Consider the following 24003-nt stretch of genomic DNA (forward strand, 5'->3'; position numbering starts at 1 on the left):
AATAAATTCTATTAGTAGACGTAACTGACTACTAAATAAGCTGGCTTGAAAGAAAACCTGCAGCTAGAGTGGCCCACCAGGAACGGAGTATGCCATACTTATTCTAAACTTGCTTATTCCACTATGGGTGGGTGGCAGATGCCTATCCGGGCAGCATAGAAAGAGTCAATCTGGGACAAGGTTGTTCTTACACACACTGCCAACAACATTCACTCATGCCACCTTAATGTAAACTCTTCAGTGGGCCTAACAAACACATTCTTGAGATGTGGTAGGAAATTGAAGAGAATAACTTGCAGAGAATGCTGACCAGATGCAAAATCAAGCCTGGGTCTTTAATAATAATTCTTTCTTTGCATTTATATAGCGCTTTTCTCACTACTCAAAGTGCTCAGCAATTGTAGGTTAAGGGCCTTGCTCAAGGGCCCAACAGAGCAAAGTCCCTATTGGCATTTACGGGATTCGAACCGGCAACCTTCCGATTGCCAGTCCAGATCCCTAGCCTCAAAGCCACCACTTTGAAGCTGTTAATATAAGTTTTGTAATATTACAGTAAAGGAATGCAGAGCAACAGCACAAAATACAAAATCATTAGAGTGCAAGTAAAGAAAAAGCTTTACCATGAGAAAGGCTTTTAGTAATAAGGTAACACAAACACGTAGTCATCGTGGTGTATAAAATGAAAATGAACAGCCTGTAAGTTACTCTTAATGTATCAACCACAGCACCAACACCACTATGCCATGTTGCTTATCAAGGTACGTAATTTAGTCAACAGTCGAAAATAGTAAGGGAAAAGCATGCACACTTCCAGTGTTTGAAGTTTTTTTTTCCCTATAGTCAGGGCTAATGTTGCACGAAACACATACAGATTAAAAACAAAAAGGGAAAAGTATAGTTGAAAATGAAGCTAACATATGAAATACATGAATTAAAGTTGTCTAGTAAGAAAGGCAAGATTAAACCCAAAAATGTTCTTAATACAGTACACATGGTGGCACCTGCCTCTAGATGCCTACATGTGCATTTAGAGCTGATCAGAGGCCATTACATTGACTGTGATGGTAGAATTGGAGCAGTCCCACGTGTAAAGCCCTAAGTCTTCTGAGTCACCATTTCCCTCTTCGCCTTGCAGCTGCACCTGAACTTTGACTTGTGCACATCTTGAGAAGGTACATTTGATAGCACTTGCTCCACTCTGTTCTATCACTCTGCATTGACTCAGTGCTTTCTTGTCAAATGGTAGGTTGACTTCCGCTGACTCTAAGATTTCAGATTGACAGTGAGGGGGCAGCAAGTCCTTATAGCAAACAAGCTGCTCTGGGTTCAGTGACAGCAGACTTTGCCCCTGCAGATTTGCTGGCCCCTGGCAGTAGATCTTGTGTGAAAGCTGTAGACTTTGTGTGTTATATCGTACCCACTCCTGCACGTATTGCAAGCGGCAGTCACACAACCAGGGATTATCATGCAATGCCAGCAACGGCAATATTGTCACTGCCTGAAAAAGCCCATTAGGCACAGTGTGCAGCTTATTATGAGACAGATGGAGCTGTTCCAGCATGAGAAGGTCCCGCAACAAGTGTCCATCTAAGCATGTCAGGTTGTTGTGGTCCAGCAGTAGGCGGCTGAGCTGCTTCAGACCATGAAACACAGCAGCTGGTAAAACCTGGATGAAGTTTTCAGAGAGCTCCAGTACACTCAGCTCCACTGTATTTTGAAACAATGCACTGGGAAGAGTTTTCAGGTGGTTTTTGGACAGGTACAGCTTAGCTAGTCTTGGTGTCTTCCTCAGTAAGTCAGACGGCAGCTCTTTGAGCTCATTGGAGGTAAGCTTTAGAAGCTGGAGACTATACAAGCAGGAAAATACACTGGGCTGAAGATTTTGGATTTGATTCCCATGCAAATCAAGCACTTTCAGCTCCATCATTGAGAAAAAAATGTTGTCGGGAAGCATGGAGATGTTGTTGCGGTGCAGCGAAAGCTCCTTCAGCTGGGCCAAATCCTCAAATAAGCCTGGGGTCAGGTACTCAATATTGTTATCATTGAGGCTAAGTGTTGTCAGATTAGAAAGTCCAGCCAGAAGTTCCCGTGGTAGCACTCTCAGCTTATTCATTGAGAGATCAAGCCGCTGAAGGTCCAAGAGCCTGTGGAAGATATCACCTGGCAACTGGGAGAGGCCATTGCCCTTTAACTGCAGCTCCTTCAGGTGGACCAGCTCATCAAAGATGCCACTCTGCATAGCTGTAAACCGGTTAAAGTTCAGGTTGAGTTTCTGAAGGTGGGCCAGTGGCCTGAGAATGTCCACTTCCAGGGTTGGCAGCCGGCTGCCACTGATTTCCAGTTCCACTAGCTGTGGCAGTCCCCAGAATGCTCCCTGCGGTACTTTGGATATGTAACTGTTGAGGAGGATGATTGTAGAAAGGTTCTGGTAGCTGCTAAAAGCTTCAGATGGAAGACTAGTTAACTTTGAGTTCACCAGAATTAGCTCCTTTACAGAGGAAGATATGTTGTCTGGAATTTTGTTGATGGTTTCTTCCGAGCAGAATATTTTGGTCCGTGAGAAACAATGGCATCCTGCTGGGCAGCTTCTGCTCAGAACACAGAGTGGCATGACAGCCAGAATCATGATGGTGTGGGCCATTGCCATTGTGTATCTGAAAAAGAAGACAGCAGTTAAACCACAGCTGTCTAGCTGCAAATTAGTAATCAGAAAAACTTCACACCCATTGTCATATTTAACTTGCCTGCTCAGTGCATTCTACAATAGCCAGTTCAGAGTAACATGAGTCTGTTGATTCACTTTCAATCCAAAAGCATCTGGATAAGCAGCACCCACCCTGTTAGTGTCATCTGCGATTATTCCGACATTTTGTGTAAGCCTAGCAGCGCAACCCATAATGCCACTAGGTACCCTTTAATGAAACACATCATACAAAATGCATGTTTGAGGACAGGAAGCATATGTTCATTCTCTGCCATCCTTTTATTTTTTCTTACTTAACTTGGATGACGAACGGAGAACCAGTCTTTTTGTTGTACACAAACTGACCAAGGAGCTCAGCACAATAAATAAAATCACAGACTTAAATGCACAAAATAATTCTATACCCATTCAAATATTGTCAAATCTGAGGAGTTTCTTATTTTACTATAGCCAAAGTGGTTCTCATATCTCCCAGCTCAATAATACAGGAGGAATGTTTGTCTCCATTCTCTGGTACACTTTCTTCAGTTCAGAGTCTGTGTGCACTTTCAGTTTTGCACATCTCAGTACTGTAATTTTTCCATATTCTTCTTTGCAGAACTGCTCAAGTTCAGCCACAAATTCTAAACTGGATTGAGATCTGGACATTAACATTGTTGTTTTTCTGTGTTGCTTTGGCTTTATGCTTGGGGCCGTTGCCTTGGCGGAAAACAAATCTTTTCCCAAGGTACAGATTTCATGCAAACTGCATCAGGTTCTCCTCCAGGATTCTGCTGCATTCATTTTACCCACTACCCTAGTGTTTTGGATAATTTGCAGTATTCAAACATGGCATTTATTGTGATGGCCAAAAGCTCAATTTTAATCTCATCAGACCATAGAACCTTCTTCCATCTGATAATCCTGTGTGCCAACTTGTAAAATCTAGCTGTGACTAGTGAAGCTGTCTGGATACTTCCTCCATTCTAAGCCACTGTAGTTTGTAACGCTTTCAGAGTTATCGTAGGTCTTTTGCCTCCCCCACTAATCATCTACATATATGATTACCCTGTTTTTGTGGACAGCCTGTTCTAGGCAGATTTACAGCTGTACTATATTGGATTGCACACTATACCGGTAACTGAACAGGCATTGAAAAGTCCAACTTGTAAAAACGATACAGCACCAGCAATACAGTACTTTTGGAACCAGAACAAAATGATTGATTTCAAAGACCTTTTGCTCTGCTCTTTGTTCTTCCACTCTCTCTCCCTCCACCAATACCCCCCAAGTCACCCACCTCAGACTTTTACTGTACATGCTGAATACTCCAAGAGGAAGTTCAACAGACTGAAACTCCATGGGGGGCCCACCACCCTACTGTTTGACAAGATGAAGACTACATGTGAGACCTTATCCCCCTGAAACAACATGCTAGACAATTCAAAGGTGCAAAACAGTGAAGCATGCAATTGTGTGGTGCACTAGGAAGGCTAGAATGAGACATCGTTGCTTTACCCAGCATGACCTTTAGTACCATTTCGATACTGGTACTGAGGTCCGAAACCTAGTATTGATACTGAAGCCAAACTTTTAGTGCCTATCCAACACTAGTGCCATATTATTTCCATTTCTGAATGATTGATTTAACTGAACGCCGTGAGATGTTCAGTGACTTAGATATTTTTTTGTCTCCGTCCCGATGTGCTTTTCAGTCACCTTTTTACAGAATTGTTTGGAGTATACTAATTGAATAAAAGTTGGCTGTTCCAAAACCCTAAAACCCCTTGAGTACAGACTGGTGATCTCCATCTAACTAATTCTGTGACTTCTAAAACCAATTTACTGCACCAGTAATGATTTAGTTGTGTCATATTAACAGGGGTGAATACTTATTTGATAAATTATTTTCAGCTTTACATTTGTAATTAATTTAAACCACTTTGCAGAGATGGGTTTTCACTTTGACATTAGTCATTTTTGTTGATCAGTGTCAAAAAAGCCAAACTAAACCCACTGTTATTCAATGCTGTAAAACAAAAAAAAAAAGTGAAAACTTCCAAGGGGCGAATACTTTTTATAGGCACTGTTGCCTGATACTGAGTTCTGACAGGTCAGGGATGACCCTGTTGAGGATGAAGAAGTGAACAGCTGCTGGTGTAATTAACACTAGAATCCCTGAAACCTAGAAAAAAAGTCGTAATGTCGGGCCACCTTAAATTCCTTCAGACCTCCTCATCAGCATCTTTGTTTTGCAAATGTGGCAAGCAGCCTGCTATCCCATCCCTCACCGACACAGTTAAAGTTTTTTTGGGTGTGAGGTGCCTTGAATTGTATAGGGTAAATAATGTATTCGGAATGCATACTTTTCACGTGTGTTCCTTTTCAACAATGATCTGGGTAAATGTAGGATGACAAGAAATGTTGAACACATAACTAAAACAGAAACTTTTTTAATATTGCAATGACAAAATGCTTATGTGAAGTGTATAATGTGTGGACAATGAAGTCCAAATATGAAATAAACACTTTCACAAAAGGTATAACAAAACAAGTGCGCCTTTATTCAAAAATATAACCAATAAAAAAGAAATCACTCAATTTAGATGTTACCATCAACAAGTAAAAACCAAGTCCAAAATGCAGAATCAAAACATCTGTTTGGCTGGTGCAGAGGTAAAGACTGCTACTTCATAATCGAAAGGTTGCAGTTTTGAGCCCAGGTTCCTCCACATTTTGAGTAGTGAAGTGGTATTATTATTACTATTACATAATAAAAACTTATATTTGATTTGAGTCTGTAACACCTGGTGTAAATTTTTGCTATTGGTAAAAGTTAGTTTTTTTATTATTCAATTTTATTCTGTCAGTGACATTCACGTGGTACAATGAACTTGCTGCTCTGAGTGGATGCCGTTTATTTCCATTCTTTTCACAAGAGCAGCGGCGACCACAGTTGGTGCTGTGGTTGATACCTGCTCAGAATTATTTATTGTACCAGCAATCAAAGATACAATGCCCTGTGACCACTATCAGACTATCATGCAGCATTTGCATTTTGACAACAAAGACACCCATGCAGAACGTGTGGAAAAACGTCAGACTTGCTGCGATCTCAGACATCTGGCAATGGTTTGTTGAAAACTGTGTTTTGAGTTACAACCCAGGGCAACATATTACTGTCGATGAGCAACTGTTTCCAACCAAGGTCCGTTGTCCTTTCTTGCAATATATCTCAACCAAACCTGACAAATTTGGCATCATTTTTTGGATTGAGGCAGATTGGGAGACAAAGCACATGTGCAATGCCTCTCCTTATTTAGGAAAAGATCCCAGCCATCCCACGGGAGAAAGACTTTCCGAGACTGTGGTCATAAAGCTTATGGAGCCGTTTCTGGACAAACGCAGATCTGTAACAACAGACAACTTCTGTTTTGCACCTGTCTTGACTTCAGCTGCGTTGGTGCTGATTGACACAATTGCAAAACAAAAGACACTGATGAAGAGGTGTGAAGGGAATTTAAAGTGGCCTGACATAACGACTATTTTCATAGGCTTCAGGGATTCTAGTGTTAACATGATTTGTCTGTTTGTTCCAAGTTTGTCCCCTGGTATGAATAACTAGCCTGGCATGTTTAACAAAAACTAAATAGAAGTTTAGAGAGCCATCCCATTTCATATAACGTTTGCCAGGGCTTGAAAAGTGTGGGAAAATATCTTTTAGAGCTTGCACCAGGTTTATTCCATTTATCTATTTTATGAACCTGCTTTATTCAGCATAGAGTAGTAGGGTGTCGGAGCCTTTCCCGGCAGAAAAGGACACAGGTCAAGTATTCAGTCTTTGTTCAACCTGACAGCATGTGTTAGGACAGTGGGCTGAAATCTTGGTAAATAAATGGAGAGTTTCTTTATATGACGCAGGAAGCCTCAGCTGGGAATCAGATTACGGTTTAAACACTGAGTCATAACAATGCCAACACTACCCTTGGAACCACAGTAACCTGTTTTTTATTTATTAAAGTCTACTTAATATTCTTTTCATTTTAACATCCATTAAGAACAGTCAGCTGGGCACTTTTCACTTTGAGCTGCCTTTTGAATTATTATTTCTCACAGTTGGTGACCCACGCAACAGAATTTCAACAGGAAGTCCAGCCATGCCAATAGAAATGTGCTTATCATTTTTTTTTTTTGTAGTTTAAGCAATTTCTATTAACACTAATTTAAATCCACTTATAAATGGTGAAAGTAAACTGCCTACCTTTTTGAGATGATGCATGCGTGACACCAGCTTATTGCAAGGCACAAATGGCCAAACACCATCCATCAGAATTTTGACCACTAACATGATATAACTGCTGTTTTTGGCATTCCTTGTCGTTTGTGTATTTCCAAAGCACTGCCCTGTGACTTGTACATGAGTCGTGTTTTGAGCTTGCCTGATTACGTCTTTTTCCAGGCATCGCATATACAAATGAATCTGTCCTCAATCACCAAAATGCCAACATTGCATCTTTCAATCTCCTGCAGTCCAGCCATGCATTGTTTGTTACCTGTAGTAACAATGAGCTGCAAAGCTGTTTGCCTTACTAGTTGTAATAGAATCTTCAGTAGTGCTCGAGTGGAATAGTTTTTGAATATTAGACAAGTCCCAGACTGAGTGGTTGTAGATGTTCCAGCACACTCTGTAGTGGTGTTGGTAACAAACACATCTTTTACAGTGGGGTTTTTAACTTGCCATTCAGGAATCACCAAAATGTTCAGTGGTGACATTAGACTCTGGAAAATTTTGCAGTTCTGTTCATTTCTTTTACCTAATAAAAACTTAAATGTTTTTTGTTTTTTTTTTGTCAAGACATTTTTCACGTTTATGCCTTATTCGCATTTCCTTCCAACAGGACACACCTACAGAACTAGTAAATTCAGTAACTTACTAGTAAATAGACTGCAGTTAACATCATATGTTTTGAACGGATGTGAATGCTAAAATTTATAGTTAATCTTATTTGTTAAGCCATGTTAGGAAGACATACAGATGCACACTGTAAAATCTTTTTTTTTTTTTAAACAAATGAAAATCAGCTTATGCTGTACACATGAATTTTAGCATCTCCTTTGATTAAAAAATAATTATAAATATACATGCCAAAATCACCAGTGTTAGTTTCTAAGATGAAAAGCTGAGTTACAAAACAGGGTGGACCAATGAGCAAAGTGGGTCGGCATAGGCCTTCACTGGCCTTCTACTGGTACCATGCCAGGGCAGAACCAGTAACGTTTACTAAACAGCTTGCTACAAAGGCAGAATCTGGTAGAACATGAGAGTGAATATTCAGTAGAAATGCTTAAAGAAGACCTTGGCCAAGAGCAGGAACAGAATTCTGGACATGTGTCATGATCAAATCCACAATCAGACTACATATTTGCAGCTACTTGTTGTCTGCTTATCTGGAGCTCCTTATTTGCTTCCAGCCAGCTACTTATTCGCATACCTTTTGTAAACCAGTTACTTATTCAACGTTAACAGAAACACACATGCCTTTGATAAATAACAATCGAGTCTTGCCTGGCCCAACATGGTTCCATGGGTTAAATTTGCAGGCGCACTCCCATATCCAATGAATGGGACTGTGATTTTTAAATGGCATCATATACTGCAAGGTTAAATGATATTTGCCACCCCAACGTATGCAACAGATGCCTTTGTCAAGTTGTAGTTGAGTTTTACCCAATCCAACATGGGTAACTGGGTCAAATGGGCTTGCAAAGTTGTGAGCCCAGCTGACCAGGGTACCCACATTGGGCCAGGCAAAGCTCAACTACAACTTAACAAAGGAATCTGACTTTTCTTAAAAACCTGAACATTGGGGTATTTTAAAGTTATTTACCCTTTATAGTGCCTTTAAACATCACAACCCCATTTATTAAATATGGACGTGTGCCAGCTGAAAGCGAATAAGGAGCTGCAAACAAGCAGCCGACTTCAGCCATGCTGGGATAGGTTATGTGTGAAAGATTTATTGCAGCACACAGTGCTGACAACTTGTGACCCTGTGCCTTTCATTACAATTTCTCAGGGGGCAGAAGTTTTTATTTTATAAGGCACTTGTCATTTTCCCATTACATACAACCTACACTCTTTAAAATAAAGGTGCCAAAGCAGTTCTTCAGGGCAATGCCATAGGCCAACAATTTTTGGTTTATGAAAGAACCACCCACAAGAAAGTTATGGAAAGAGCCTTTATTTAGATCCCAAACATTTAACAGGATAAATTGGTGATGACAGATCTGTGACATATCTGTGGGTTTGTGATTTATTTTTAAAAGGAGTTTCTCTGCATGTAATCACATAGGTACAGGTTTTCTTGGCCTTTTAATATCGTTCTAAAGGTAGCTTACTATACATTAAAGATTAATATTGTATCCAAAAATATAAGGCCCAAAGAACCAATTTCATATGCAAAGAACTCTTCCCTGATTGAAATGTTTTTTTTGTCAAGCAATGGAGCTACAAAGAACTGCACCGCCCAGTAAAACGCCTTTAGGGAACCATTATTTTACAAAGTGGCCAAACGACAGTTGCTCAGTGGTGCCCACACCATTCACAGCCTTAAGCCTTACCTCGTGAGCACGCGTATCCGCTGTTACTTCAGACCTACTTGGACTACGGTATTTGTAACGCTTTCCGAAAACAATCCGCGCTTTTCTGGAATTTTGAAACGAATAATTTGTTTTAAATCCGTCGGGGATGAATATTAATTCTTGCCGAAGTCTCCGCCCCACTGCCCACCCGACGATTGTTTTGCTGACGTCCGTTTTCAGGTTTCCTCACCGGCCAAACGCACTTCAGGTTCGCCTCTCGTGTGAGCCCACCCAACGCTGGACTGTCGAACCGGCCTGGGTCAGCTCCTGCCTCCCGTCACTCTCCAACCCGAAAGACAGCAGTGAATATAGGAAATCGGAGAGCCGTGCAACGCGATCCGAGATATAAAGCAATGAAGGCGCACTCTTACCGCACTGCTGAGGTCACGCTGCTCGAGTCGCAGCGAGATTGTGCTCTAGTGCAGCTTGAAGGAGCCGGGGGTCAAGGCTATCGCGGGGTGGACGGCTGTTTATCGCTTCCCAGCATACAGTTGCTTCATCCCTAACTTTTACCCCCACGCACCGGTGCTGTTTATCTTTCTGTTATGCTTTAACCAGCGTGTGCGGAGCAGGAGTTCGCCCCCTGAAGCGCTAGCCCTGCAGAACGTGCTTTAATCCTACAGACTTTTTAAATAAAATAACTTTAACATTAACTATTTATGTCGTCTTTTCAGTGATGATGAGATCCGTCATAGGGAGTAACGTAAACCGCGCCACATTTCCAAGCCCTTTGGTGTACTCGGGCATTCTGGTTAAAAAACTGAGTGATGCCTACAATGTTAATTTCGCAGTGGTGTCATTTAAACCTCAAATCAATGTGGTCCGTTTTTTTCTTTTTCTGTTTATTTTTCTACGTGGACTATCCATCAGATTTCCAAATACTGTACTGTTTTGTTCAGTTGTAGTGCCGAAGAGCTTCATCCATCCATCCATCCATTTTCTAACCCGCTGAATCCGAACACAGGGTCACGGGGGTCTGCTGGAACCAATCCCAGCCAACACAGGGCACAAGGCAGGAAACAATCCTGCCCCGAAGAGCTTCATGTTTACAGTATCTAGGGGAAGGCGCACTGTTGACAAGGAGATCGAGAAAATGGCCGCGCGCAATCAGTTACAAGGGGCCAATGGAAGAATTCACTCGAACGACGTTGTGATTTGGCAGGAAAGCACGTGCACGTTTTGCAGACTTTTGAACAGATTCTTCTGAACCCAGCACTAATTCAAAACAGAAAAAGGGATTGCGTTATGGAGGTCCTCAAGTTCAGTTCTGCCCCCCTCTCTGCTTACAGGTTTTTGTTTCCACCAGTTTCACAATCTGCGAGGCAGATTGTTTAACCAGCTGGTCTTTTTTTTGCGCCCTCTCCTGTTTAGTATTCCGAAAAGTACAATAGTATGGACTTTTAAGTTTATGGGGAAGTTAGAAGATGAGTAACTCCCCCTTATTTCCCAGTTGACACTAAATGCTGAAAGATGCCATTGACTTTAGCGTCAGACGCAATAGCACATACATAAGTTAACTAATGGCTTCAAGTCTGACAAGCAGAAGAGTTCAAAAAAGTGGAATTAAGGTGATGACAATTTTGAAAACCAAGCTCAAAAACAAAATGATACCAATTTAACAAAAATTTCCTAAATTTGGTCAGTAATTTAGCAAGGTGTTATTCCCAGTTTGTTTTTTGATGCAGAAATAACAAAAGCCAGTTTGCTCAGTTAAGGAATGAGTTTAATTTAAAAGCAGTAGTTGGTTTGAAAATGAAAATCTGACGCCACTGGAAGCTCCAAGGACTGAACTGAACTCTGGTGTAATAAAACACTTAAGAGTAAAATGTGACAAACTGAAAATGATCTGTTTTAGGCTTCTTATCATTTGGATGTAAACCCAGCCACAGGGGGTGCACAAACCAGTGTGTTTCTTCGTGCTGGTCCAAAATCTTTGCTAAATCAAAACACGGACAACAATACAAATTTCCATACCGGATCAGTCGAGCCCCGGGTTAACAACAACTGCCAACAGGGTGCTGGTGGAAATTGGGCTACTGTTGGCCGAAAAAGGAGCAGAAGAGGGGGAAGACGTGTCCAGAGGCAGGAGGAGAGGAGGAAAGTAAAGAGAGTGGAACTGAGGGTAGGAGCTTTGAATGTTGGCAGTATGACTGGTAAGAGGAGAGAGTTAGTAGATATGATGGAGAGAAGGAAGGTTGATATATTGTGTGTGCAAGAGACTAAATGGAAGGGGATTAAGGCCAGGTGGATTGGAGGTGGATTCAAATTGTTCTATCATGGTGTGGAGATAGGAGGAGAAATGGGGTAGGAGTATGTCAAGAGTGTTTTGGAGGTGAAAAGAATGTCAGGCAGAGTAATGATTATGAAGCTGGAAATTGGAGGTGTGATGATGAATGTTGTTAGTGCATATGCACCGCAAGTTGGGTGAGAAAGAAGATTTTTGGAGTGAGTTGGATGAAGTGATGAACAATGTATTCAATGGACAGAAAGTGGTGATTGGAGCGGATTTCAATGGACATGTTGGTGAAGGGAACAGTGGAGACGAGGATTTGATGGGTAGGTATGGTGTCAAGCAGAGGAATGAAGAAGGTCAGAGGATAGTGGACTTTGCCAAAAGGATGGGCATGGCTGTGGTGAATATGTATTTTAAGAAGAGGGAGGAACATAGGGTTACGTAAAAGAGTGGAGGAAGATGCACACAGGTAGATTACATCCTATGCAGAAGAGTTGATCTGAAGGAGACTGAAGACTGCAAAATGGTGGCAGGGTAAAGTGTAGTTAAACAGCATAGGATGGTGGTCTGTAGGATGACGTTGGAGATCAAGAGAAGGAAGAGAGTGAGGGCAGAGCCAAGGATCAAATGGTGAAAGTTGAAAAAGGAAGACTGCAAGGTTGAGTTTAGGGAAGAGGTGAGACAGGCACTGGGTGGGAGTAAAGAGTTACCAGACAGCTGGGAAACCACAGCAGATGTAGTAAGGGTGACAGCAAGAAGGGTGCTTGGCGTGACATCTGGAAAGAGGAAGGAGGAAAAGGAAACCTGGTGGTGGAATGAGGAAATACAGGAGAGTATACAGAAGAAGAGGATGGCAAAGAAGAAGTGGGTAGTCAGAGAGATGCGGAAAGTAGACGAGTACAAGGAGATAAGGTGCAAGGTGAAGAGAGAGGTGGCGAAGGCTAAAGAAAAGACATATGATGAGTTCTATGAGAAGTTGGACACTAAGGAGGGAGAAAAGGACCTGTACCGATTGGCTAGACAGAGGGACCGAGCTGGGAAAGATGTGCAGCAGGTTAGGGTGATAAAGGATAAAGATGGAAACATACTCACAAGCGAGGAGAGTGTGTTGAGCAGATGGAAAGAGTACTTTGAGAAGCTTATGAATGAAGATAACGAGAGACAGAAGAGGTTGGATGATGTGGAGATAGTGAATCAGGAAGTGCAATGGATTAGCAAGGAGGAAGTAAGGACAGCAATGAAGAGGATGAAAAATGGAAAGGCAGTTGGTCCAGATGACATACCTATGGAAGCATGGAGGTATTTAGGAGAGATGGCATTGGAGTTTGTAACCAGATTGTTTAATGGAATCTTGGAAAGTAAGAGGATGCCTGAGGAGTGGAGAAGTGTACTGGTGCCAATATTTAAGAATAAGGTGGATGTGCAGGACTGTAGTAACTACAGGGGAATAAAATTAATGAGCCACAGCATGAAGTTATGGGAAAGAGTAGTGGAAGCTAGGTTAAGAAGTGAGGTGATGATTAGTGAGCAGCAGTATGGTTTCATGCCAAGAAAGAGCACCACAGATGCAATGTTTGCTCTGAGGATGTTGATGGAGAAATTTAGAGAAGGCCAGAAGGAGCTGCATTGCATCTTTGTGGACCTGGAGAAAGCATATGACAGGGTGCCTCGAGAGGAGCTGTGGTATTGTATGAGGAAGTTGGGAGTGGCAGAGAAGTACGAAAGAGTTGTACAGGATATGTACGAGGGAAGTGTGACAGTGGTGAGGTTTGTTGTAGGAGCGACGGATGCATTCAACATGGAGGTGGGATTACATCATGGATCAGCTCTGAGCCCTTTCTTATTTGCAATGGTGATGGACAGGTTGACAGACGAGATTAGACAGGAGTCCCCATGGACTATGATGTTTGCTGATGATATTGTGATCTGTAGTGATAGTAGGGAGCAGGTTGAGGAGACCCTGGAAAGGTGGAGATATACTGTAGAGAGGAGAGGAATAAAGGTCAGTAGGAACAAGACAGAATACATGTGTGTAAATGAGAGGGAGATCAGTGGAATGGTGAGGATGAGGGGAGCGGAGTTGGCGAAGGTGGATGAGTTTAAATACTTGGGATCAACAGTACAGAGTACTGTAATGGGGATTGTGGAAGAGAGGTGAAAAAGAGAGTGCAGGCAGGGTGGAATGGGTGGAGAAGAGTGTCAGGAGTAATTTGTGACAGACTGGTATTAACAAGAGTGAAAGGGACGGTCTACAGGACGGTAGTGAGACCAGCTATGTTATATGGGTTTTAGGCGGTGGCACTGACCAGAAAGCAGGAGACAGCTGGAGGTGGCAGAGTTAAAGATGCTAAGATTTGCACTGGGTGTGACAAGGATGGATAGGATTAGAAATGAGTACATTAGAGGGTCAGCTCAAGTTGGATGATTGGGAGACAAAGTCAGAGAGGCGAGATTGCGTTGGTTTGGACATGTGCAGAGGAGAGATGCTGGGTATATTGGGAGAAGGATGCTAAGGATAGCGCTGCCAGGGAAGAGGAAAAGATGAAGGCCTAAGCGAAGGTTATGGATGTGGTGAGAGAGGACATGCAGGTGATGGGTGTAACAGAACAAGATGCAGAGGACAGAAAGATATGGAAGAAGATGATCCGCTGTGGCAACCCCAAATGGGAGCAGCTGAAAGAAGAAGAAGAAGAGGATCATTTGGATGATTTCATTGGAAAGGAAAAAAATCTTCGATATAAGAACATTACTTTGCAGACTAACAACCGTAAAATTAAATAAGGTCTGATACTGATGATCATTGGTTTCTAATTAAGCAGTTGGGTTGGAATGAAAACCTGCAGTCACTGCAGCCCTCCAGGACCGACGCTACCCACCCTCACATTAGAGTGGCTGAAGAGTGTGCTGATCAGCAAATGCAAGGAAGAATTTCCCCAAGTTCTGGACACCTGACTGACGTGTCAATATGAAGACCAATCCATTAATTCAGAGTCCCAGTAAGCCTTCCTTTGTTGTGTTGTTTTTAGCACGCTGCACATAAGTGATCAGGTCTTGTCATTGCATTTCTGTGTCTACCTATCTATTAGGCGGAGTGGTGGCTCTGAGGCTAGAGATCTGCACTGGCAATCGGAAGGTTGCCGGTTCGAATCCAGTGAAATAATGCCAAAAGGAACTCTGCTCTGTTGGGCCCTTAAGCAAGGCCCTTAACCTACAATTGCTGAGTGCTTTGAGTAGTGAGAAAAGTGCTATATATATGCAAAGAATTATTATTATTAGAACAGAATTAGTCATTAGACTAGACTGACCATACCTACAATGAAAATAATCACGTATGTGTCGAGTGAGCTTTCTCTGCGTTCAGCACATTTTCATTGTTATGCAAATTAAGTGTTACTTTAGCCCTAAATGGCACAAAGTGAGTGTTTGTCGATTTCTTTTTAGCAGTGAGGGTTGTCATTTTAGGAGACTATCTGTCCCTTAACACATGACATGCAACTCCATTTAAGCCTATTATCACACTACATGCCATGCCATGAGAGGTTTGACTCAACTATGAGGTCAGTCACAGGAACGCCTGGCTGTGTAGAAGTTTTCAAACAAATGTTTTTATAAAATGAATATATGGAGCAGTAAGGTTGGTCATCTCAGATACAAATGAGCTGGTAATAAATGGATGGATGGTTGAATGCCCAACTGCAGTCATGTCCTTTGCTTTCAGAGAATTATTGTGAAGACCCCATTTCTTTTTTGGGGCTGTCTATGATGAAATGCAGTGCATCACCGTGGGTGTTGATCCTCTTTAGATTTACAAAGTAATTTCACTTCCCTTTTTTTCCCCCCTTCTTTTCATTACGGAAGTGAGAAGGGGAGTAAACGAAAACATTACTTCTTATAACAGTCACATAAACCACATCCAACCAGGAGTACAATTTCTCAATTCATTATAAATAAGTACATCTTTTTTTTTTTTAACCCCTGAGGTCACACAGAGTGATTCAACTTTAGTGTTTATACTGAAACTTTTTCCATTCAAAATCTTCAAGGAGTCTCAGAACAGGCATTCATTCTCACTAAAACAACAACAATTGTAAACCATCATGCTCTCTTTCTCAGGGATGGGGGTTGATTTGTTTTCAATCCTATTTTTTTTTTTTTAAATTGATCTATTTGTATGGAATGATTACAATAAAATCAATAAAGTTAAAAAAAAACAATTGTAAAGCATTAAGTGAAGTTTTACCACTGATACGTTATCCTCCATATAGCTCAGCCATAGGAGGGATGCAGACAGCTCCCACCGTGGATTACTTCTGATGAGGACTGACTTCACTGACGGGGTTGGTTTCTGTTTTGTGACCGGACACCCAGAATTGGAATAAGCGAGTCTCTTAACAAAATGAATGAATTGCACTTTGAAATTGGCTGTGTCTGGTATCATCATCATCATTATAATTATATACTTGACCGAACTGAGACAGGCATTGGGGATTTCAGGGGTTGGAGTGGTGGGAGACACTGACCACCAGCCACCTAATTTTATTCATCCACCCATTTTCTGAAAGTCACACAGAACATTTCACATGAACATTGGGTTCAAGGCAGGAACCTCATTTGCCTGTATTCCCTGCCATAAGTTCCATAGTTTACACCCTGCTGCCTGTTGCCCACACATCCAATCCCAAAAAAAGCAAAAAGGCATGTGGCCTCCGTGGCAGGGCCTGGTGCAGCAGAACATGCACGATCAATATAGAAACTGTGCAGCAATCACACACACAAGCCTGAAGGACAGAACGTGAGCCGATGTAAAGGACAGTTCAAGCAGAGCAGTCCATGGTTACATTTTTATTACATAAATAAGTTTTCTCAAACATTCTCAGTAGTAAAAGATAAAGTTATGGAGGAATATTTTAAGCAAAATTAAATAAATACACAAGTATATGTCAAATTCCACATTACATAAATAATAACCACAAGAATTGAGCAGAAATAATTAAATGTGTGATGAAATATGTTTTTGTTTATTTCCTTATGTTTTTAATTATTCCTTAATTATATTTGTAAATGGAAGGATGATATTTTGGTGACACCACATTCAACATGAGATACTCCTTGAAATGAAAACTATCAGTTTCACTTTTCAGAGTTGAAAGGGTGGCAAGTATGGTGAATTGTCAGTTGAGTGGACGTAGGCCTTTGGTCATCACATTCACTGCAGTACACTTCAAGTGCAAACTCCTAATGATGACTTCAGAGCTTCTTGAGTTAAAGTGGACGCTTCATGCAGTCATTTTGGGCAGTATTTCCCTTCACTCATATCCACAGTCCCAACTCTGACCACACTTATGAGCTACAAGTGTCCCAGGGCAAGCAAAAGGCATACATCAATAATAATCCAAGAAACTCGGAATTCTTGGGCCTTTCAGAAGTCTGCATCTGAAGCAACAAAAACCTATTTTGTGACACATTTAATTTTTTATGCTCACATTTTGTTATTATTAATGGTCACATTTCATAATAAAGTCTTTTAAGTTCCTCCACTTAAAATACCCATTTGCCTTTTATTAGAAAAGCTGGTCTTGAAAAGCAAGTCATCTCTGGCGGCAGGCGTTTCTCTATGTGTCCACAAGGTGGCAGCAGCGAAGCGAATTGAAGCTTCCAGCAGATGTCACAGTCGCGATAGATAGATACTTTATTAATCCCAAGGGGAAAATCACATACTCCAGCAGCAGCATAGTATAATGTAACATTCCAGCCTACTACCCACCAGCTTTTGGCACTTCTTTGGCAGCCTGAGCATGTGAATTGTCTACTATGCTCCACAGAGTGGCATCTTTTGTGAATGACAGTGAAAGCTGAAAGTGAATTTGAGAGGTGTCAGATAGGGAATTCAAAGCCAGCACTTAACAACAACACTTGATGGTGCCCACACACCTTCCCTGGCATCTCCATGCCATGTTATTGCCTGCAATCAGCCACTCAGATGGCCGCACTCCTGCGGGACCCTTTAGATATCTGGAGAGTGGAGCACTTCCTCCAGCGGCAAGCAATGACAGCGATGACAGTGGCAATAACTAAACTGCACACCACCAAGGTCAGAATGATCAGAGACTTTTTACTCAGGCCACTGCCCTCGGGCTGCTTTTTCTCTTCATTCCAGATGGGCTTACTGCTGCTGGGTGTCGCTGAGGTGGATGAGGTGTGCCCAGTTCTTTCTTCTGGGCTACCAATTAGCTGGTCTGTAATTATATTTGCAACTGGAACTCCTGCAAGATAGGTGGGGGACTGGCACACAACCTGGCTAAGGTTAAGCACTTTAGAAGGATTGGCAACTAGCCAGTCCCGGAGTGGGATGATGGCCATGTCACAGCTCCACAGATTATTGCAGAGGTTCACCCGCTGTGCCCGGCTTAAGTCACTGAGTAACTGTGGCGGAAGGCTCCGCAGGGAATTGTTGTGCAGTAGCACCGAGTGCAGCTGGGAAATGTTATTCAGGAGCTTGGCAGGCAGCAACTGTAATTTGTTGTTCTGGAGAGAGATGTTCTGCAACTTCACCAGACCGCCAAACACTTCTTCATGGAGAGAGCTTAGCTGGTTGGTGTGCAGGGAGACCTCGGTGAGCTCCAGCAGGCCCTCGAAGGCCTTGGCTGACACCTCGCTCAGCTTGTTCCTACTCAGCACCAGTAGCCGCAAGTGGGTGAGGTTACTGAACACCTGGTCTGGCAGCCGGGTCAGATTGTTGTCATACAGCCACAGGTCCTGGAGGTAGGGCATCGGCCCAAATGTGCCTACAGAGAGCTCTGCCAGCTTGTTCTCAAATAGACTGAGCTGGGTGAGACGTGGCACATTGAGGAAGATGCCCCGAGGGAGGGCAGCTAGCTGATTGCCAGACAAATAGAGCTTGACCAAGTTGGGCTGGCTGGGTAGGAATCCCTCTGGCAGCTGTCTGAGCTGGTTCTTCTGCAGGTGGAGCTCCTGCAGGCTCGTGAGGCCTGCAAAACTACCCTGAGCAATGTCTGCCAGCTGGTTCTCTTGAAGTTTCAGAATCTGGAGGTTGGTCAGTGTCTGGAAGGCATCAGCCGGTATGTGGCTCAGGTTGTTCTTCCCCATATGGAGCCTTTTCAGGGCATTCAAGGGCTGAAATGCATCCTGTGGGAGGAAGCGGAGGTTGTTCTCCTGCAGGTAAAGCTCATCCAGATGGCTGAGGTTGTGAAAGAGGTGCGGAGCCAGGGTCTCAAGTTTATTGGTAGCAAGGGAAAGCCTCCTAAGACTCTTAAGAGAGTGGAAAGAGTTGGGTGGAATTTGTCTCAGTTGGTTGTTGTTCAAGATGAGCCACTGAAGGGCTGTGAGTCGGTGGAGGGCATCCGGAAGGATCTGCAACTGGTAATTTTTAGACAAGTCTAGGGACAGCAGGCTGTGGTGAACGCTGTTAAAGTCACTGTCCTCCACTTGCTTCATCTGTGTGTCCATTATGACCAGTGCTTGAGTGGTGCCTGGCATGCCTGTAGGGAACTGTGTTATGTTCCTGCCAATGCAGAGCACTTTGTTTTCTGCAGGACACTGACATTTTTCTGGACAGAGGGATGCAATGAGGCATGTCAGATGAAAACTGGCAATCCAGTAGAACCAGATGAATAGCTCCATGGAGGCTGAAACAGAAGAAGAGACATGTTTACAAAATGGTATAGGAGAGTTCTGCCAACCACACTGATGTCAGCCACTTCACAGACTCCACCAATGTCTAAGTGTGGGCAGTACAGTACATATCATAGGCAAGCATCTTTATGCCATTTGTATGACAGTTGTGGGCTGCAAGTGACTGGACATCACAAAAAAATAAAAACCACTGGCAGCATTTTTAAAAATAGCTTTCTGCAGATGGCATTTTACTGGGTTATGTGGTTCCTCGCAGAACTATTGCTTTGTGAAACATTTCCTAAGATAAGGACAAAACAGAAATGTTTAACGTATAGTAGGCAAGCTAGCCTCACACTGACAGACCAAGAAAATCCAAACCTAGCCTGTGCTATTGCATGAACCGGAAGGCCTTTTTAAATCCAGATCAGTTGGGATTCTAAAAATCTGTTATCTATTTATGGAACCGGTTATGGATCTAAATGAAAAGATTTTCTTTCTGGAACCTTCATGCTGATGTTTCTATTGAGAACCAAAAACAGTTTCTCCGGTTCTGTTCAGCCTATATACATCGGACTTCCAATATAACTCGGAGTCCTGCCACGTGCAAAAGTTCGCTGACGACACTGCTATCGTGGGCTAATTCAGGAGTGGGCAGGAGGAGGAGTATAGGAACCTAATCAAGGACTTTGTTAAATGATGTGACTCAAACCACCTACACCTGAACACCAGCAAAACCAAGGAGCTGGTGGTGGATTTTAGGAGGCTCAGACCCCGTGATCATCAGAAGTGACTGTGTGCAGAGGGTGCAGACCTATAAATATCTGGGAGTGCAGCTGGATGATAAATTGGACTGGACTGCCAATACTGATTCTCTGTGCAAGAAAGGACAGAGCCGACTATACTTCCTTAGAAGACTGGCGTCCTTCAACATCTGCAATAAGATGCTGCAGATGTTCTATCAGACTGTTGTGGTGAGTGCCCTCTTCTACGCGGTGGTGTGCTGGGGAGGCAGCATTAAGAAGAAGGATGCCTCACGCCTGGACAAACTGGTGAGGAAAGCACGCTCTATTGTAGGCATGGAGCTGGACAGTTTGACATCCGTGGCAGAAAGAAGGGCGCTCAGCAGGCTCCTGTCAATTATGGAGAATCCACTGCATCCACTAAACAGTGTCATCTCCAGACAGAGGAGCAGCTTCAGCGACAGACTGAGGAGATCGTTCCTCCCCCAAACTATGCGACTCTTCAGTTCCACCCGGAGGGGTAAACGTTAACATTATTCAAAGTTATTGTCTGTTTTTACCTGTATTTTTATTACTCTTTAATTTAATATTGTTTTTTGTATCAGTATAATGCTGCTGGAGTATGTGAATTTCCCCTTGGGATTAAGAAAGTATCTACCTACCTATCTATCTACGGCATCACTCTGCAGAACCACTTTGGCACCTTGATTTTTTAAGAATGTGGACGTCAGCAATGACATTACTAAAAGGTGGGCATTAGACAAGGATGACTCGTTCTCATAAAATACCCCACCTGGTCATTTGTATTTCTTTCTTAGGCCCTCATGGGCACATAGTGGTTGAGGTTATTTATCAGTGAGAGCACAGGGCTCCGTCAGTCCATGTACCCAAGTGTAAATGCTGTACCCACCACACGGCAAAAAGCTTACCTAAAAAAACAAAACTCGAGACCCACTTCCAGTGGTGTGCCTATAAGGCAAGTCTATATGTCTTAGTGGCACTTTTTGTGATGCCATTTTCACATTTCTGTTCCTCTCTGCCTCATCTTTATTTAACTTTACAAACTTTGAGATGAATGTGCCTGTCACAAAAAAGCACTATATCCATACAGCAGTCTGCTAACTCTTACTTCCCCAAGTGCCAATGAGAAAAATGGAGGCTCCTTTAATAAAACGGGAAAACTGTCAACTGCCAGAAAGTGCCTATCGGAGTGGTCACTGAATACTTGTTCAGATACAAGACCCTGCCCATCTCCACCACTTCAGCTCATGAGAAGCTGGCACTGAATAGGAAATGACGAGTGTAAGTGGGCATAAGTGTATCCCCTGTGCCACTTTAGTGTGTGACCTTAGCAGTCTACTGAATTGTGGGCACAGTCCTCCATGGGCACTGTAGGTAATGCCAGGTGGCATTAATGTCCAGCAAACAGGTCGACTTATTCTTAAGGAACAGTTCTTCACATCTTCCATTGTAATTCGGAACACGCGGTGACTGGACAAATCAAATGTTTAAAAAGGTAAAAGCCAGTAGGAGCCTCATGAAAGACAGACAATTTAAAGCATAAGCAGACAAGCTAGGTCGAGGAATTGCAAAGTCACCTAGGAATAGGAAGACTAGAAATGCCCGAAGAACACCAGATAGAGGGACTGGACAGCAGTCGGGAGGGGACCAGCGAAATAAATACTTCAGGTTCGCACCTGATCAAAGAACTGGAGGGCGTGGTCTGAACTAAGCAGCACGTGGCGAGCGCTTTGGGGGCGTGGCCTTTCAGAGTATGACAAGACTTCAAGGCTAGCGGTATTTGAATAATTTAGGCGAAAAACTGCTAACTGGGCTGTCATTAGGAGACCAGTAAACGGGAAGGCTGATCGGCGGGGCTTTCTTGTTTAAAGTTCTGACATCAACAGACAACCCAAAATGCTAGACCTCCCGTGACTGACCGATCCCTTAACGAAAGGGCTCAATCCAGCTGAGGGTCGAAGTGGAGTGGCGCCTGTCCAAACCCTATCAGTCAGAAACCAACTCCTGACGGGGCGCCACGTCGTTGCAGTGCACACGAACTCACTCATATTTGTCTCAGTTTAAAGTCGCCAATCATCACTACATTCACCACCATAAAAAGTGGCAAAAAGTGAAAATTCTCATTACTTACATTTTACAACAAAATTGTAAGAAGTCGGACATACTTTACAAGCGATGTTCCATACCCACACTCAGCTCAGTGTTACTAACCTGCACGACTTTTGCACGTAGGAGCCAACTCCACAAAAACACTGGAAGAATGCAAAGTCTAGCCATTTCGACTGGGCTGGGGTTAGAACCTCGCACTCTGGAGCTGTGAAGCGAAAGTGTGAATAACTGCGCCACCATGCTGCCTCTTTGCCTGATGTTATGTGCCAATATCACTGGGCACAACGGGCGCATCCGACACGGCAGGCAGCGCTGGGCTGTCCACAATTACGAGGACAAAGGACAGCCGCACACACCTCCTCCTCCTTCTTCTTCTTCTTCCTCCTCCTCATAGCGACGACCTAAAAAGTCAACCGTGAGCTGCTCGGGCACCCACCCGTCGAGTGCTTGTGGTCTCGTAGGGCGGATGAAATTTTCAATTTGGTTACCTCCGTTCCTGTGCCTCAGAGCTGAACCACATCCTCCATATGCTAACGGATTCCACGCATTTGTAAACATTTTGAAACTTTTGGGCTTCATTTCCAGTTCGTCTCACGTCCTCATTTCTTTTTGTCACCCCGTCTTCCCAGGGTCTTTTAATTTCAGCTCTCCTCAGATCTTCATGGCATTGGGGATTGCGGGGTGCACATCAGTAAACAATGCCGGCATATTGGTCCCAGTAGGAGGGTGAGGGGGTCCTGCGATCTCCTGACTGTTTTCAACGGTGTGCCAGCCGTTGCCAAGTTAGACTCCGGACCCCACGATCCTAAATTAGATAAAGTGTTTTTGAGAACGCCATAGCACGACCTGCCATACTGTAGATGTGTACTCGCCCGTTCGTTAAACGCCCCGAGCCGGTCGTCGGTGGACTTGCCCTGCACCCATCGGGTCGAAACGCCCTCCTCCCTTACTTGCCATTTTCATCGCTGCCTCTCGTTCGTTGTCGACTGTTAACCCCCAGCTCTCGCCATGCCTGTTACAACCCAAACGATGGTGGGTTTACCCCTCAGTCCATGAGCCCAGCTCCACACTGCGCCCCCAGTACGCGCGTTGATTTTTTCCTCTCCAAGTTCAGAGGCTTCAAGTCGCGTCTGTCCGGCTTAGCGGCTCGCACTTTCTGTTCGGTTGGTCATTTTACACCCGCGCTGCTCACACCTAACGATCCAGTGCCTTGAAGGATGCGAATCTTGAAGAAGAAAATGTTTACGCCTTCATCACCACCGCCCGGTCCAAATATGAACCTACACCCCTGAGGTTTGCAAGTTTCAACCCGGGGAAGTCATAAACAGGCCGCCCAACCGGGAAGCTCAAGAAACACCGCGGCGCTCTTTGATTTTCGAAGTAACGGACCACAACAAGAGGTGGACAGCTTGGATTTCTTTGATTTTACATATAAAGGGACGCTTTTACCCCCACCATTAACTTCGCACGCTCACAGGACAGAGCAAAGCAAACTGACCCCGGATTCCGTTAAGCTTACAGGTGTAGATCGGCGCAGTCCGGCGAGGGTCCTGCACTTCAGATGTCCAGGACGGGACGAGCAGAGGCGGAGGAGCTGCTGGGCTGTGCGGCGGCTGAGTGAGCCGAGCGTTTAATAAGGGCGCACGTGACTCAGCGCAGGGGGGAGCGGCTCTTCGGCAGCAATGGGCTCATCGCGTGAAGAGTCGGGTTATATAGCGCCTTACTGAGGTGAGTTCGTTCGAGTCATTATGAGAAGGGGCGTGGGTGAGGATACTGAGTAACACAATAACGAGAGCGAAAGCTGACAAGAAAATTCCCAAATTGCCTCACACTGCATGGGAGAAATCCACCAGCCTGCTTGGCGATCCGAAGTCTAAAGCAGGATGTACGGCGCCTCGTCTTGGAATGGACTCTGCTTTGTAGTGAGTACGGCTTTAAAC

At 43.6% G+C, this 24003-nt stretch overlaps 1 protein-coding gene across 1 annotated transcript in view; it reads right to left on the reverse strand.

Annotated features, from left to right (window-relative positions):
- LOC114645519 (uncharacterized) overlaps positions 1 to 23684 on the reverse strand; it is a 60112-nt gene extending 36428 nt beyond the window's left edge. The window contains exons 1-3 of the mRNA XM_051922584.1: positions 23583 to 23684; positions 17539 to 19204; positions 1030 to 2654 (exon numbers count right to left, since the gene is read on the reverse strand). Coding sequence (XP_051778544.1) covers positions 1030 to 2654; positions 17539 to 19199 — 3286 coding nt within the window. The 5' untranslated portion in view covers positions 19200 to 19204; positions 23583 to 23684. The remainder of the gene's footprint in view (positions 1 to 1029; positions 2655 to 17538; positions 19205 to 23582) is intronic.
- Between the last annotated feature and the right edge of the window lie 319 nt (positions 23685 to 24003).

The sequence above is a fragment of the Erpetoichthys calabaricus genome, chromosome 2 (assembly GCF_900747795.2).
Source record: "Erpetoichthys calabaricus chromosome 2, fErpCal1.3, whole genome shotgun sequence".
Taxonomy (NCBI): Eukaryota; Metazoa; Chordata; class Cladistia; order Polypteriformes; family Polypteridae; genus Erpetoichthys; species Erpetoichthys calabaricus.